This window comes from Acinonyx jubatus, chromosome B2, assembly GCF_027475565.1.
Source record: "Acinonyx jubatus isolate Ajub_Pintada_27869175 chromosome B2, VMU_Ajub_asm_v1.0, whole genome shotgun sequence".
Lineage (NCBI taxonomy): Eukaryota > Metazoa > Chordata > Mammalia > Carnivora > Felidae > Acinonyx > Acinonyx jubatus.
In genome coordinates, this window is record NC_069385.1 from 54381715 (window position 1) to 54396645 (window position 14931).

Below are 14931 nucleotides of genomic sequence, written 5' to 3' on the forward strand. Positions count from 1 at the left end.
TCCTCTGCTGGGAGAGCACTGCCTGTCTTCTGTGTGCCCATCAGTCTTAGCCAACAGCCCACACCCTGCCTAGGTGGCTGGTCAACAGCTCCGGGCAGCTGGCTGGTCAGAAGGGCCCAGACCCTGTTTTCTACAACAATCTGGGGCCCGGCTGGCACCCACGACTGGACTTTGAAATGGTCTGTCGGTGGTGAGGTTTTCTTCCACCATACGCCGTGAAGCCTCTTCATGCCTACGCTGGACACAACGAAAGTTCTGCCTCCGTTGCACTGCTACAGTGCTTTACACACTTGAAGTACACTTGTGGCAGCCTACACCCCTCACACCGTAGTGATAACATCCCGCAGTGTTTAGAATCAACCACTGGTAATTAGCCTGTCGTCAGAATGCAGCAATCAGCTTTCGGGATGCCAGTCTTTCTCCTGCTTCCTTTCAGTCTATGAACAGCTGTTAAAGCAATTTTCCTCCAGTACAGATTTCATCCTGTCACTCCTCTGCTCGAGGTCTTGGTGACGTTGCCTGATGCACAGAGTACACATTCCGCAATCTACCTGCCCGCTGCAGTCTCCGGGGCTCCTCTCCCTCCGCAGTGGGGCTTTGCTCCAGCCCAGTACGAGGCAGGTCATCCCCGATGGGGCTCACTCACTCTACCTCGCCTCTGCGGCTTTTGACATCCTATTGCATTCTTTATTCTTACACTCCTGCTAGTCCATGCCCCTTCCCAGATTTAGGACCTCACTCTGAACTCACCTGCTGTATGGAACCCTATCAGGCTAACTGCATTAGCTATTGCTCTCCTGGGACTCTCCTCATTCATTTGTTCAGCAAATACCTGCAGGCCTGCTCTGCCAGCCCTGAGCTAGGAATTCGGTTTCAGCAGAGAGGGAGCCGTCCCAGATCCTGCCCTCGCTGAAGCATACTGTCTGTAGTATCACATCACTTTGCAGTTCTGCGTGTTGCCTGGAAAAGTTGCCTTCGTTATTTCTTGTCTCTCTCAGCAGGTTATTAGTTCCTCAAAACAAGTCAAGGACACCCGCCACTCCCTCTCCCATTTTTTTTTTCTTTTCTGTCTCCTTCCTTCCTTCTTCACACTTTCCCTCCCTCTTTCCCTCCCTTCCTTGTATCTCTTGATAACAGTGTCCCTGCACAAAGTCAATGTTAGATACCATTAGTTAAAAATGGATAGATTTTGGGGCACCTGGGTGGCTCAGTCTGACTTCAGCTCAGGTCATGATCTCATGGCGTTCAAAAGCCCTGCATCGGGCTCTGTGCTGACAGCTTGCAGCCTGGAGCCTGCTTTGGATTCTGTGTCTCTCTCTCTTTCTGCCCCTCCCCTGCTTGCACTCTGTTTCTCTCTCTGTCTCTCTCAAAAGTAAATAAACATTAAAAAATTGATATGTTTTACTCTCTAGGGAAATAAATGAAGACCATCTCCAAACTATCAATAAGGGGACTGTCTCCCTCTGTTTGGGTATGACTGGGAATTTATTAAGTTTGTGGATTGTAATATATGAATTAAGTATAAGTTAAGAACTCCAAATACAGGATTTTTAAAAGCTATTATTCGTATGCATAAGCTACACACACACACACACACACACACACACACACACACACACCAGCTGAGACAAAGAACAAGTAGATGGGATATGTTCTAATACACACACACACACACACACACACACACACACACACACCAGCTGAGACAGAGAACAAGTAGATGGGATGACCAGACAGTGAAGTGTGCTGTCAAAATCAGAACTCAGAATCAGTGACTCCTCATCTTTGTCTGCAAAGCCATAATGTTTTTCCAAAACTTTTTCATAGTTTTTCAATTAACATTTGGGATTCATGTTGCTCAAACCTTGGTGGATATGAATATAGACATTAAGTCCTGTGTTTATGATGCCATCATATTCAATGAGAGGAACAGAGGGACCTGGATGTCTTTTTGGTTTGGCAAATTGTAGAACGATTTTTTTCAAACATTTGGGGTTTGGCTAAAACCAAAACTTATTTTGCCAAGCACTTTGGCCTTAATTTTTAAGCCCATGTGTATTTTAAAAGAAATTCAATCTATATGTTTCTGACTCATTTACACTTAACTCATGAAAATGCTGTTTGGTAAGAGCTATTAGATGTCCAAGCAAGTTTACGAGCCTTTTTAAGCCTTCATTTTCCCGTCTTACCAGAAAGTTGTATTTTGCCAGCCATAAAAGAGTGTGAGCCCCAGAGGCCTGTGGTCAGTTTGAAATTTATAACCTCTGAAGTTTAAATGGATTCTGAGTGTGGAAAACAGGTTTTTTCCCCTCTCCTCTTTTTCACATGAAGTGCACAAGCAGGCTATCTGTGATAAAGACAGGATCCTGGGTCTTAGTTCCCAAGATGGTTACAGGTGAATGATAAAGAGTTCAATCTAACCACCAGTTAATTGCCCCTAAAACATTTCAGAGGAACAATATGACACTTTAAACTCATGTGGACACAGATTCAGATCCAACACTCGAATGGAAAGTTTTACTAAATACTCCCAGGATAAGACAAAGAGGTGAGACTCAACATGATTCACATTGAACACTTTACCTTTGGGAGAACTGGGTAATTTTTTTTTTTAAATCACAGACAACCAACCCTGTTTATGACTTTTTATACATTTTTTAAATAAGCTGAAACTACTAAAAATAGCATTTGAATTGAAACCAGAAAAGCAGGAAGAACGTGCATGCTGCAGTGACTTCACCCTGTATCTTCTATATATAATGATGCTCAGATACCACTCAATTACAGTATTCTAGTGGGAGAAGGCTTTTGGATAAAGTACTTAAAAATGGCTTATAAATATTTAAAGTATAAGCATCTAACAAATCATAATGACAAAGTTTTACATTTAACCACATGTGCTCCAAATATCTTGAAATTACTCTAAATATGGGTTTAAAATATCAAAAGGGCTTGTTGATGGGATGCAGAACTTTGCAGAGAAACTTAAACCTGATCGTTCTTGCTCGCACAACACCCAATCCGCACAATTTTTAAAGTGTGCGTGTGTAGATTTCCTTAGGAAAAGATCATGTTACAGTCTGAATTTCCAAAACAAGAGTTGAAGGATGAAATATAGGGTTTCCTTTTCTCTCACCAAATGCAGCTTAGCCACTTTGCTTCTAGATAATTTGTTAGTGTAGGTTGGCTCAAATTTAAGACAGTAACATTTTAGAAACACTTCGAGAACTAAGCCAGCTGCAAGGCGGATATCATTACAAATTGAGACACATGTTGTATGGGAATACCATTCATTTTCAATACCAAAAACATGTCTGGGGAAAGAAGTCATGCAAATGAGAGAGAAATATACTTTTTAATTGCAATTTGGGGATGTTAGGTCAATGGTTCATATCAAATAAGTCCACACACTGTGTCTCTCCCTCCTGTTCCTTAAATGCTATCAGTCGCATTCTTACCTCCCTTTTTACCCGAAAGAAAACACAGCTTGCTGTCAAAGACAGACAACACACCAGGGGTTCAATGAGGAGACATCCAGCTGCACAGCCAAAGAGCGGGGTGCAATGAGGCTGGGGAGCGCTGGGCAGCTTTGATTTGTCACAGTCCGGATCCTGCAGCTACACAGAAAAGCAGTTCCCTTCTCCCTACTCAGAGAAGGCATTTGGGCAACTTGGTAAAACAGCATATGCACCAGGAGTGAGGAGTTAAAAGATCAGGGAGGCAACTTGACTGGTTTCCAACCTAAGAATGTGTAGTGCACTCAGGAGCTGTTCTAAAGCATGAGAGACTGACTCCAAGTTTTTGTTGTTGGTGCAGCTTTTGTTCCAGTTGTTTTCACTAGAATCTTTTAAATAGCCCCTGAAATAATGTGTGTGTGTGTGCGTGTGTGTGTGTGTGTATGCGTGCCTGCGTGTGTGTGTTCTCCCTCCTTGCTGATGGCCTCCTATTCTCAATCCAGACCCCACCCCACTTTTTTGTCAGGCAGAATGCTGTGCAAATCCACAGTCCAGAGAAGAGCTCTACACTGTTAACATTTAGAGCCGGCATCTGAGATGTCATTTACCCCTTTTCTGTGAGAACAGGACCCTGTTTAATGATGCCAGCATCAAACCATTTATCTTTTAAGGCTAACTTGTTTGTCTGGAATGGATTCCTCTTATGCTTTTGTGGCATCGAAAACCAAAAGTTTACACAAGCAGAATGCATTGCCTTAACATGCATTCACATAGGAAGTGTTACCCATTTAAAGCAGCAACTGAAAAATTCAAGATAATTCCGTGCAGGACAGAGGAAAGGAAAATAGAAAGACTATCTCTGCCCCTTTGGCACAACCTCTTTGACAAGAGAATCTGGAAAAGGCAGCATGCTGGGGATGGAGGTAAGAGTTTCACTACATGAGGTAAGTGTCCCGTGCTGTAGTGTATTTTGGTTCTTAAACACCTCTGCCCGTCCTCACTCCTTGTCAGCACGGAGGTAGGTGTAAATGATTGAACCATGATGCCCAGGCAGCCACTCAGGCTGGCAAGGGAATTACTCCCTGGAAATCAGACAGGGAGTTTCTTTCCAGTGCCCTTCTGAGCAATGGCCTGTTAATAGCTGATCGAATGCTTTCCCCTCTCCAAGCACACTCTTTCCAGGTGGAGAAGCATGCTAGGGAGCTAGAGAGAATGGGTAGCACTTTCAGAGACAGCTACATCAATGTCTTGGTGTTTACTGAGCCATCCACTTCCCGGGTGCTAGCCGTTCTGCTCCCTTGGCCTCCGAAGCAGAGTAGAAGGTTTCCCATGGAAGGACAGTGTCTCCTTATACAGTATAAACTTCAAAAGTCCAGGGGCTGGGGAAGCATCCAGCTTGTGTCTTTTCCTGCACTCACAGGATATGGTAACTTGAAGAAGGGTCTGTAACCTTTTGCATTTTGTCACTGATCCATCTTATGGAGGCAGGAGCTACGTTATGTATCTGCAACAGTGGTTCTGTAATATTAGGTCCACAGCAAAAACTGCTACAAATAATTCTGCTTTAAGGAAAACTTTACCATGAAATAAGCTTCCTTAGAGTGACAAGAAGAATTCCAGCTCAGTTATGGCGTTGTGATAATATATGATAATCCTTCAGAGATATAGCGCATACTTTTTCTGAAGCCAAAACCTACAGACCTCTCCTCCCAAGAAAATGCCTCAGTGCACAGACACATAAAACTTCCCCTGAAATTCCAGGGGGAATGGCTGAAGGCCATCCATGGACTATGGACTAGTCCGTGGAGCAGGAGACTAGCTTTAGGGAGCTACCACATCAACCAGAGGCCTGGGAGCAAGGCCAGGACCAGCACTGCACCTACATGCCCCTGAGACTGAGTTCTTTAAACTTTGCACACTAAGCATTCTCCCACCTCACCCCTGTCCCAGCTCTGCTGAAGATGGAGGGTTATGGCTACATCTGAAAGAAGTAAATACCCGGCCACACATGTCATTTCCTATTCCATCTTAATCTGATTGAAATAACATCTAAAAGCCAGATGCTTGCACATTAAAACCCTCCTCTCACCCTTTGTCAAAAGGGTTAAAATAGAACCAGCAGCACTGAATGAGATTGTTTAAGGCCAATCTTGACCCTGTTCATTCCGGAAAACTCTCCTCTACGAAAGCCTGAAAAGATCACGGAGAGTTCCAGAAGTCCTCCCCATTAACATATGTGCATGATGCGGACCTGGCAGTTTCTCTCTGGCTCTTTGAATTACCCCTACCTAGAACTGGACAGCCATCTGGATCCCGACAGACAGCCGAAACTTGAACATCGGTGACTATGTGGCCAATTCACACTTCCCATAAGCAAGTACTGGGACATTAAAGATCTCAATTCTGGCATAGGATCTGAGTACATCCCATTTGGATTGATTTCCTCTCCTCGCTTTCAGGTGTTCTTCTTTTCCTTGCTTTCATAGGAGGCACCCACAGTAATATTTCCAAGGTATGGACCTGACTTCCCAGGCAGCCTACTCTCAGGTTTCTTGGCTGGGAAAACTAAACTGGCAAAAAATTACATGTCACCTCCACCCTCCTGACTTTTTTAATGAGGTCAGCACCCCTCTCCCCACTTTGGAAGAGTCCTTCCTGGGACTGTGTCTTCACATCCAGACTGGCAAGTAAACTCCAAGAGGCCACAACTATGGCTGCCTCCTCTAGGTCTCCTGGAGAAAACAAAACGTGGAAGGGGCCTGTGCTGCTGAGGCTGAGTGAGCATTGTGGAATTGGGGCCTGGGAAAAGAGCCCCAGATTTTTCTTCTCGTTTTAGAAACACAGAAGAAATCTGGAAGCCACCAAGGTGGGAAGTTGTATGGACTCATTGCTCCTGGGGAATGGAAAAAGTGAGGGCGAAAAGGTTACTCATGGTCCACATTTTTTCCATTGATTATTTTACTTAGAATATGTCATTTCCCTGGAAAATCGAGGAGGGGGGATATTTTCTTTTGAGTATCTTCAAACATTTGCAAATGGTTACTCTGAACTCCCCAATGTACCATAAACAAGTGTAAACTGTAGAAATTCAGAAAATGTACAAATACAAACAGCTATCCCCCAAGCTCCAAGGCAAAGACAAAGAAGGGAGTATTCCATTTACAAATGGAATTCTTTGTGGATAGAATAGTTTGGAAACTGTTTATCCATTGTTTTTCTTATTATTTGGGGGGATATATTTTTTTAGTCTACAGAAGCTGCAGCACTGGCATTTGGAGCCTTGAAAGCTAAAGATTAAAGTGAGATGACAGCCTTTCAAAATCTTCGACCAAAACTTAATTAGTTCTGCCTCTAAGACAATATCTGCCCAATGAAATAATTTGTAATTCATATCAACAAAGAAAAATGCATAAAGTCAAGTAACCAGGAACAGAATCACTTCAAAATGGAAAAAACAAAACAAAACAAAACAAAACAAAAAACCCAAAAAGCACCAAACCTGTTATTTGCCAAGAACTAGCACATATGATGGCTTCTTAAAAAAAACAAAAAACAAAAAACAAAACTAGCTGCCTGGATTATTGATTTCAAGATACATTCCACTTCAAATCTGTTTAAGATGATAAACAAATAAATTGACCAGTAATAGAGTATGAGAATGGCAGGCACAGTGAAAAAATATGAAGAGCAGTGACAAGTGACCCACAGGCTTTCCAAGAGAAATAATATATGCGTCATCAACAAGCATACGGAGAAATCACTCAGCCGTACCTCATCCCCCACATCTCAGTCCCGTTTAATGCTTTCCACTTTGGCTTTAACTCGTCACCAACAGCATTCACTGTCATGGCACAAAAGCCATGCCGTCCTTTATTTAATGGATGCATTTCCAATTTCCACAACCATATGAATGGGCTGGGTTTCTGAAGGCATAGAAGAAAAACAGCACCACATGTGCACAGAAAATCAGGAAGGGTCAGAGGATATGAGTGAATTACAGCAGCTTGAGACCGTACTGTGAGGAGACATGCAACTCCAGAGGGCAAGAGGAAATAAGATTTAGTGAAGGAGAGGCAGTTCTTCCCCCATCTTAAATCACTTGCCTCGTCACCCCTGCTGTAGCTGGCAAAGCCCAAGTGTCTCTGACTTTAAAGAAAAGCTGTAATTTCTTGGGGGGAGCCACCATAAAAAGAACTCTCCAATCTCTAGGGGCTATTGGCAATTTTGTCACTGCATCTTCTGAAATTGGCTAAAGCCAGGTTAATATTTTTAGTAACGACTCTGGTCCCCATACAAGACCCTAGCCTGATTCTTTATTCAGAGACATATATCATCCAAACAGCTATCATATTTTTCATGCTTTTATGTTCTTCTGGTCCCATGCTACTCATGGACCTGAGGCACTATTCTTGACCTGGTCACTTCTCACTCCAGGAAGGGTAGTAAAATGTGCTCACCCTTCTGTTCCTCCTTTAATGTCATTTGAATGAGTGATATTAGAATATATTTAAAATTACAATTCCCAAGCTTTCTGGCTTTCTAAAGGCCATAACTTCTGTGTCCCACACCTTCCCGTTACTCATTGCTTTGTCAACCAGATTAAACTACTCTGGCGGAGAAATCAGGGGCATTTTCAGTTGAGGTGACTATGAAGAAGGCTGAGCCCATCTGTCTTTGGACAGCAGAACTTGTAGATGTAAAATCAAGAAACGATGGGGAACTGATTCTTAGTGTTCTGCTCCTGCTGGCAAAGCCATTAATGGAAAAGGAAACCTCAAACTATGATGACTGACCAATTAGCCTATTCTTTTACATTGGTTAAAGAAAACGGAGCTCTGGAATCAGCCTGGATTTGCATCTTGACTGCTTACTAACTCGGTCGTCTTGGGGAAGCTACTTAATTTCTGTCTCAGTTTCCTCATCAGTAAACGGCAGACAGTAATGATTACCATACAGATCCAGATCCAAATAAACACCACTGAAAAACACTTAGAAGAGGGCCGACACATACAACCATGAGCAACTGTTCTTCCTATAAGGTCCACCTCCACCCAGGCTTCCTTCCTCCTTGGGTTTTTACATTGCCACCAAACTGTCCCTGTCTTGGGAGCACTGTTTCATGTTCACCTTTGTATCTTCCCAGTTCCTGGAAGGAGCTGCACACCAATTAGGGCTCAGCAAATGTTCATTTCTCTTCCTTTCTCTCCACAAACAGTTGGTAAACCTCAACTGAACAGTAGTCCATTTGCTGCCCTCTGGGATAGCAGGCCTGGGTCTGGCAGGCGAGTTCACACCGGCTCCCCCACTTGCTAGCTCTAACTTGGATGACAGCTCCATGCCTTATGCTCCTTCGTGGTAAAGTACAGATGATGCCTATTCTGCCAGGTGGTGGAAAGATCAAAAGAGGCCACATCTGGCTCTAGTGGGCAAGCCACACATGCGAGCTCCTCTTCCCCTTACTGAGACTCTGGACTCATTATCAGTAGCTCATTTGGCATTAAGCACGATTCCCTCCATGAGGTCAGATAGGTGTGCTTGCAGCCACTTCAGCAGTGTGGCCCTTTCTCCTGTCAAAGCCTCCCACCGCCTGCAGGGGTGAGCAGCCCACTGAGCTGAGCCACTGAGCCCAAGCAAGGAGAGAATGCCAAGCTGGTCAACAATGCTGGAGGCCTGCCCTGGGGGAAGCTGGTTGATGACAACATGAAGGAAGAGACTCCCTGGACAGGAGCTGTGGGCCACTGCTTCAGCACTCTGCCGGGCAAATGGGGCTTGGCGGCCTGGGTTCAGCTGGCATTAGCAGGGAAGAAGGTTAGTTTTTGGTCTCATCTTGCAGATGCAATCCATGGCTTTTGAGAAAATTTGGGGGGTTGAGACATTCTGTCAATATGACCACCCAGCCACCGGAAGTGGCCCAGCTCACCGTTTACCACAGCTCTGTAACCTCATGATTGAACTTTTAAGGGTCCCAAGTAATCTCTCCTTCCTCCCTCCCCACATCCCCCTCTTCCTCAACGGGGTGAATTACAGAGATGAGCATAAGAATAAAAGTTTGGTTAAGTAGACAGTGTTTCAAGTCAGATTCAAGCCTGGGCTTCACCAGTAAATAAGTGACCTTGGGCATGGCATCTACATGCTGTGACTCAGCTTCCTCAGCTCTAAAATGGGCATGATGTTGGCTCAAAAAATGATGACAGTGTGTGACCACATTAGGTGTGCTGTAAAGCATGTACGGTAAAATTATGTTTATCGGTACAACTCCCTCACGCCTCTGCCTTGCAAGAAGAAATAAGGAGAAGTGCACTGGCTCGTGCGCAGGAGAGCCCCGGTGTTCATACAAACCTTTTACTTATTCTGATTTCTAATTCGGAGGCACCTCCTTTTGAGCGGAGGCTCCAGGTCCTCCGGCCCGGCGCTGAGCATGGGCGAGGAGATGATGCATGGCGCCATGGCAGTCTTCTCCGCGGGTTTTGGCACAGGCTGGATCACGCAGCCCGTCTTGGGCAGCATCCGCAGAGCATAGGCGTGGTCCTCGTCCGCGGGGTTATTAAGGTTCGGGTCTGACTTGTCGCCCCCCGCCAGGGCCTCCTCCCCCATCAGCTTTTTGGCCGCCTCCCCGTCCAGGTGACAGTTGGAAGCACAGTTGTTCTCCTTGACCGACTCCAGCTCGCTCACCGCCGGCTCCTCGGGCGACAGCAGCTTCTTGGGGGGCGCGGGCGGCGGCGGCGGCGGCGGCGGGGGCTGCTCCGGGGGCGGCTCCGCGCTCTTGGCGCCCTCGGCGGCGCTGCGCGTGCCGTTTACGATGACGTTGCAGGCCGCGGCGGCCTCGGGGCCCGCGGGGGCGCCCGGGCCCGGGTCGCCGGCGGCGGGCGGGCTGCAGTGGCCGTCCCTGCAGCCGCCGCAGGTCCTGCGCTCCGCGGCGCCCGGCTCGCGCTCCGCCTTGACGTGCGCGTGCAGCGCGCGGTGGATCACGTTGTGCAGCCGGGCCCGGTGGCCCACGGTCAGGTCGATGACGCCGTCCTGCGGGCCCTGCAGCACGCCGGGGAAGCCGAGCTGGCCGCCCGCGCCCGGGGGGCTGCTGGCGCGCCGCGTCAGGTCCACCACCTCGCTCCGGCCGTGCTCCGCGGGCGCGGGCGCCAGGCTCAGGGCTTGGCCGGAGCAGCCGGGCGGCGAGTCCGCAGACTTGGACGAGCCCTGCTTGGAGTCCCTGGGGGACAGGGAGTGTCCGCCTGGCTTGCCGCCCGCCGTTGAGGAGTCGCCAGGGGCGCTCGGAATGAAGTTCTCCCCGTTGCTGGAGAATCCGTTGGGGGGCTTGGAATCATTGACGTGAGGGATGGGAATCGGGATGGGGATGGGCACGGGCAAGGGCACGATCACGGGGTATGGCACGAGCAAGGTGGGGGGCGGCACCAGCGGGGCGAGCGACGGCAGCCCGAAATTCATCATCTGGGGCACGGGCATCGGGCCATTTGGCATCATGCTCACCGGCGGAAATGGGAGACTGGGCAAGGGCGCGCCCGGGGGCGGCGGGGGCAGCAGGCCTGGAGGGTTCCCAGGCATGGTCGGGGTGCTTGGGGGATGGATGTGGGGCGACAGCATGGGCCGGTGCATGGGACTGGACGTGGGGCCCAGGTTTCTGGGGCCGCCGGGCGGGGGCCCGATGCCGGGGAGCATGGGGTTGGACAGAGGGCTGTTGGGGTTGGAGGCGTGATGCGGCGGCCCGCGAATAAAGGGCGGGCGGATCTGCTGCATGATCTGCTGTTCCATGAAGATGGGCAGCGGCACCGGGCCGCGGTTGGTCATCACCATGGGAGGGCTGCGAGGCGGGACACCGAGGGGAGGCCCGATGCTAGCAGGTGGCTGGACGGAGACCGGAGGGATGTTTGGAGTCTCACTGATGGGCATGGACTTGGGCACTGGCGTGGGGATTTTAGTGACAGAGCAGTTGGCAGTGTCAGATGGAGAAACGGTGGTGGACGACGATGGGCCAGGGCCCTGGCTTTGGCCAGCTGCAGCCACCGGGGAGGGGGCCTTCCTCCGAGCATCTGTTAGAGGGATATTCCAAGAGTCTGGAGTGAGCAGCTGCACCCCCGTGCCTTCTGCTTTATTTTCCATGGGAGGGTGTAATGTGCTGCACAGCCCAGCTGGAAGATTGGCCTGTGTCTCTTTGTAGAAAATGTCCATTTTGTATTGATTGAGACATTTTGCACTGCAGAACTGAAGCCTTCTTTCCCCGTCCCCAAAATCCAGGTATTCTTTTGTGTGTCTTATGTGCTTACACCAGTCACATACCTACAACACAGTAATAAAAAGGAAAAAAAAAAAAGATAAGCAATTTCCTCTAGCAGAGAGTGTTTCATGGCTCACATAAAGGTTCTTTCAAACTTCATCACAATTTTTTTGAACAGGCTGCAGTGTTTCTTTCTGAAAGGTGAAATTCTTAAATGTTTGTGAAATGATTTCTCCTTGGAAGGCAGAATTGCTTTTTAAATAGGAGCTCTTCAGAATAGCAATTATCACCATCTTCTATTAAAAACAGTAACAACAACACCCCAAAACTGTGTTGTGTCCTTTAAGCTCAACTTAAAGGTGGATCTGACAAAAAGGAATACCTACACCTGCCCACATATTTGCACCTGTCAAAGAGGCTCGTGGTAAATGTAAATGTAACTAGTTGTGGAGAAAAGGATTCTCCAGGAAGTTCGGTGGCCTTTGAAATATAGCCCCATAAAATTCTCCTCACACAAATTCACTTTACACTATTGACTGTGTTCACTAATGCAGTTGGAAAGGTTGTGCTGTGTTAACCAATAACACAAAGCGCTGAACATCATTATGTCTGGCTTCCAAAGGGAAACTTGGAATTAGTCATGAAGTCTGTGTGAGGTTTAGCTATTCCCAACCTGTGATGTTGCAGCAAGCTAGAATTATTTTTTGAGCTGTTTGCCCACTCTCTCTCAGTAGTCAGAATTTTTGGTGACATTTCTTGGCAGGCAGTCTTATTTAACAACTTTTCAAACACCAGAGAACGTTTTCCAAAAGTTGTTATGGCTTCTCTGCCCCCCCCCCATCCCCCGCCTTCAAATCGACTCCTGGCAAAAGCAAGATATCACCAAATTTATTTTAAAGTTGGGCTGCAGAACTAATTAAAGGCTGAGAGCTTTTCCCAATTGGAAATCACTAGACATCAAAGTTCAAAAAATAGTCATTCTCGGCTTCAGAACCCATTACTTTGGAGAAATTATTGTGATTTCATTAACACATTAATTTTGCAACACCATCAGCTCTCACAGATGGTGAAGACATGATCTACAATTCAAATATGACTCTTGTTTGCACAAATGTCTTTCCTTCATATGGCATTTTAAACAAGAATTAATATGAGTAATCTTGCCATAGCTATAAACAGATAAACAGATGTCAAAATTTTCAGTAGTTCTTTCAGTGCCTTACTTTTTTGACTGAAAATTACACACGCAATAATTTTCTTTTCTTTTTCTTTCCTCTCTCTAGCACTCTCTCTCTCTCTCTCTCTGTTTTTTTTTTTTTGTTTTTTTTTTTTTTTTTGGTCATTTCCTTCGCACTCAATCCATACAGCAGCAGAGAGAGAACTCTGAAATGCAGTGCAATGGTGAGTTCGTTGAATTCAAGGCTCTCCTCTATAGAGCATTGGTTCCAATGTTGCTGTAAATGGAACCTTGTTTTTGTCGAGGAGGGTGTCTGTTCTGTTCTTGGTGAATTTTTTTTTTTAACTATGGTAAACTGATAGCATTAAAAGATGATAACTTTTAATAACGATTGGTCACATCAACAATGCAAAAACAACATATGCTGGGCATTTGATTACTCATCTCATTTAACTCTCAGCTTTCCTTGACTGTAAACAGTGGTGGCATGCTAGGGTGTGATTGTGGGTGTACACACTTGAGGCAGATATGGGTCTGTATGTGTAAATCCACTCTTTCCTTCTCACTTTTTTTTTTTCCACTGATATTTGCAGGTAATATACTGGAAGGCGTGAGACTGAATAACAGATACTTACTGGTATACATTCGTTTTTTTATGTAGTCTCATATCAAATTACCTTCTCAAAATACTTATTGCAAGAAAAACAATTTCAATGCTAAGATACTTCTGTGTTTCACTACGGTGTTTTCAGGTTTCTCTAGGATTACAGGAATTTTCTTTTTTAAATCATAGTTGAGATGTCTAGTTTACAAGTAAGTGCAGAATTGCCTCTGATGAAAGAAACACACAAGATCCATCAGACTCTCAAAATTCTTATCTAGATAAAGGTTAAATAAACTAGTAGTTAAACCTGGAAGCAAGGAAGCTATTATTTTTAAAACGTGATCATTTTAATAAAGTTAATATATAATGATGTGACATTTAAGTTCCTGTATGAAATAAAGCCACCTGACTCTGTTTCAATATTGGGCCTAGATGTAAATTTATAAGCTTGAAGTAAAGGATCAAACGTAGCTTTTTTAATCATTCACTGAAAAATATTATCAATGTATTAAACCAATTAAAATAATATGCCAAATTTTCTGGCATATTTCTTTTGGATCTTACTTTTTAACCATAAGGGGAAAGAGTTTTCTGAAATCCTTAATTGGTTTTTAAATTGCCAGAATGAATTATTTGCCTCCAGAGGATTCCTCTGTTTCCTCAAGCTTAATAAATATTTTCAAGTGGAGTCAAAAAAATAATCTAAATATAACTTAAATGTTCTCCCTTCCTTCACTTCTTTCACTTTTAATAATTCATTGATGAATAAGGAATGATCATAGATCTATCCCAATTATCAAATCAGAATTCTTCACCACATTTTATCTATTTCCACATAAAAAGAATTTCAGACATCAAAGTTGAAAGCAAAATTCTATTGCATGAAACTTTCCAGTTAAAGCTAAGGCCTAATGTTTACTTCATTTTCTGCAAGTGACAGTATATGATGGTCTCATTTGGGGTAACGTGAGTGTGAATGTGTGTTTGTATAATCCTTGCCTCATTATATTTCAATTCAGAACACTGACTTAAAAATACAGAAAAGCAATCTTCCTGATGAAGCAAAAAATTATTAGAGAAAAAAACTTGTCACTTAAGAAATAATGAATCAAGTCTGTCTTATAGGACACATCATTTAAGATGAGGTCAATGAATTTATGGTACAAATGGCTATATCATGTGAGGCAATAAAACGCAGTACCATCATTCACTCTACATCTACCTAATGACTCACTTCTGGTAATTAAAGATTTCATCATAGGAGCCTGGCTGATTACTTAAGATGTGATAGTTAGGTGAAAATATATACCGTAGATGTGTCTCTTTAATAAGATAACATTTGCATATCCATGAAATACACGGCATGTGTCCCATAAACTATGGTTTTCTGAATCATGTGGTATGGGATAGTCTTCCTTTCTTTTTCCACAGGCAGCTTTTTTTTTTTTTTTTTTTTTTACTTTTTGAG

The 14931-nt window shown here is 45.0% G+C and overlaps 1 protein-coding gene across 3 annotated transcripts in view; it reads right to left on the reverse strand.

Moving 5' to 3' along the window:
• The window catches only part of SOBP (sine oculis binding protein homolog), a 162375-nt gene that overhangs the window by 9389 nt on the left and 138055 nt on the right, over nucleotides 1-14931 (reverse strand). For all 3 annotated transcript variants that reach the window (XM_027057158.2, XM_027057157.2, XM_053222408.1), the window contains one exon: nucleotides 9795-11744. In XM_027057158.2, coding sequence (XP_026912959.1) covers nucleotides 9798-11744 — 1947 coding nt within the window. In that variant the 3' untranslated portion in view covers nucleotides 9795-9797. The remainder of the gene's footprint in view (nucleotides 1-9794; nucleotides 11745-14931) is intronic.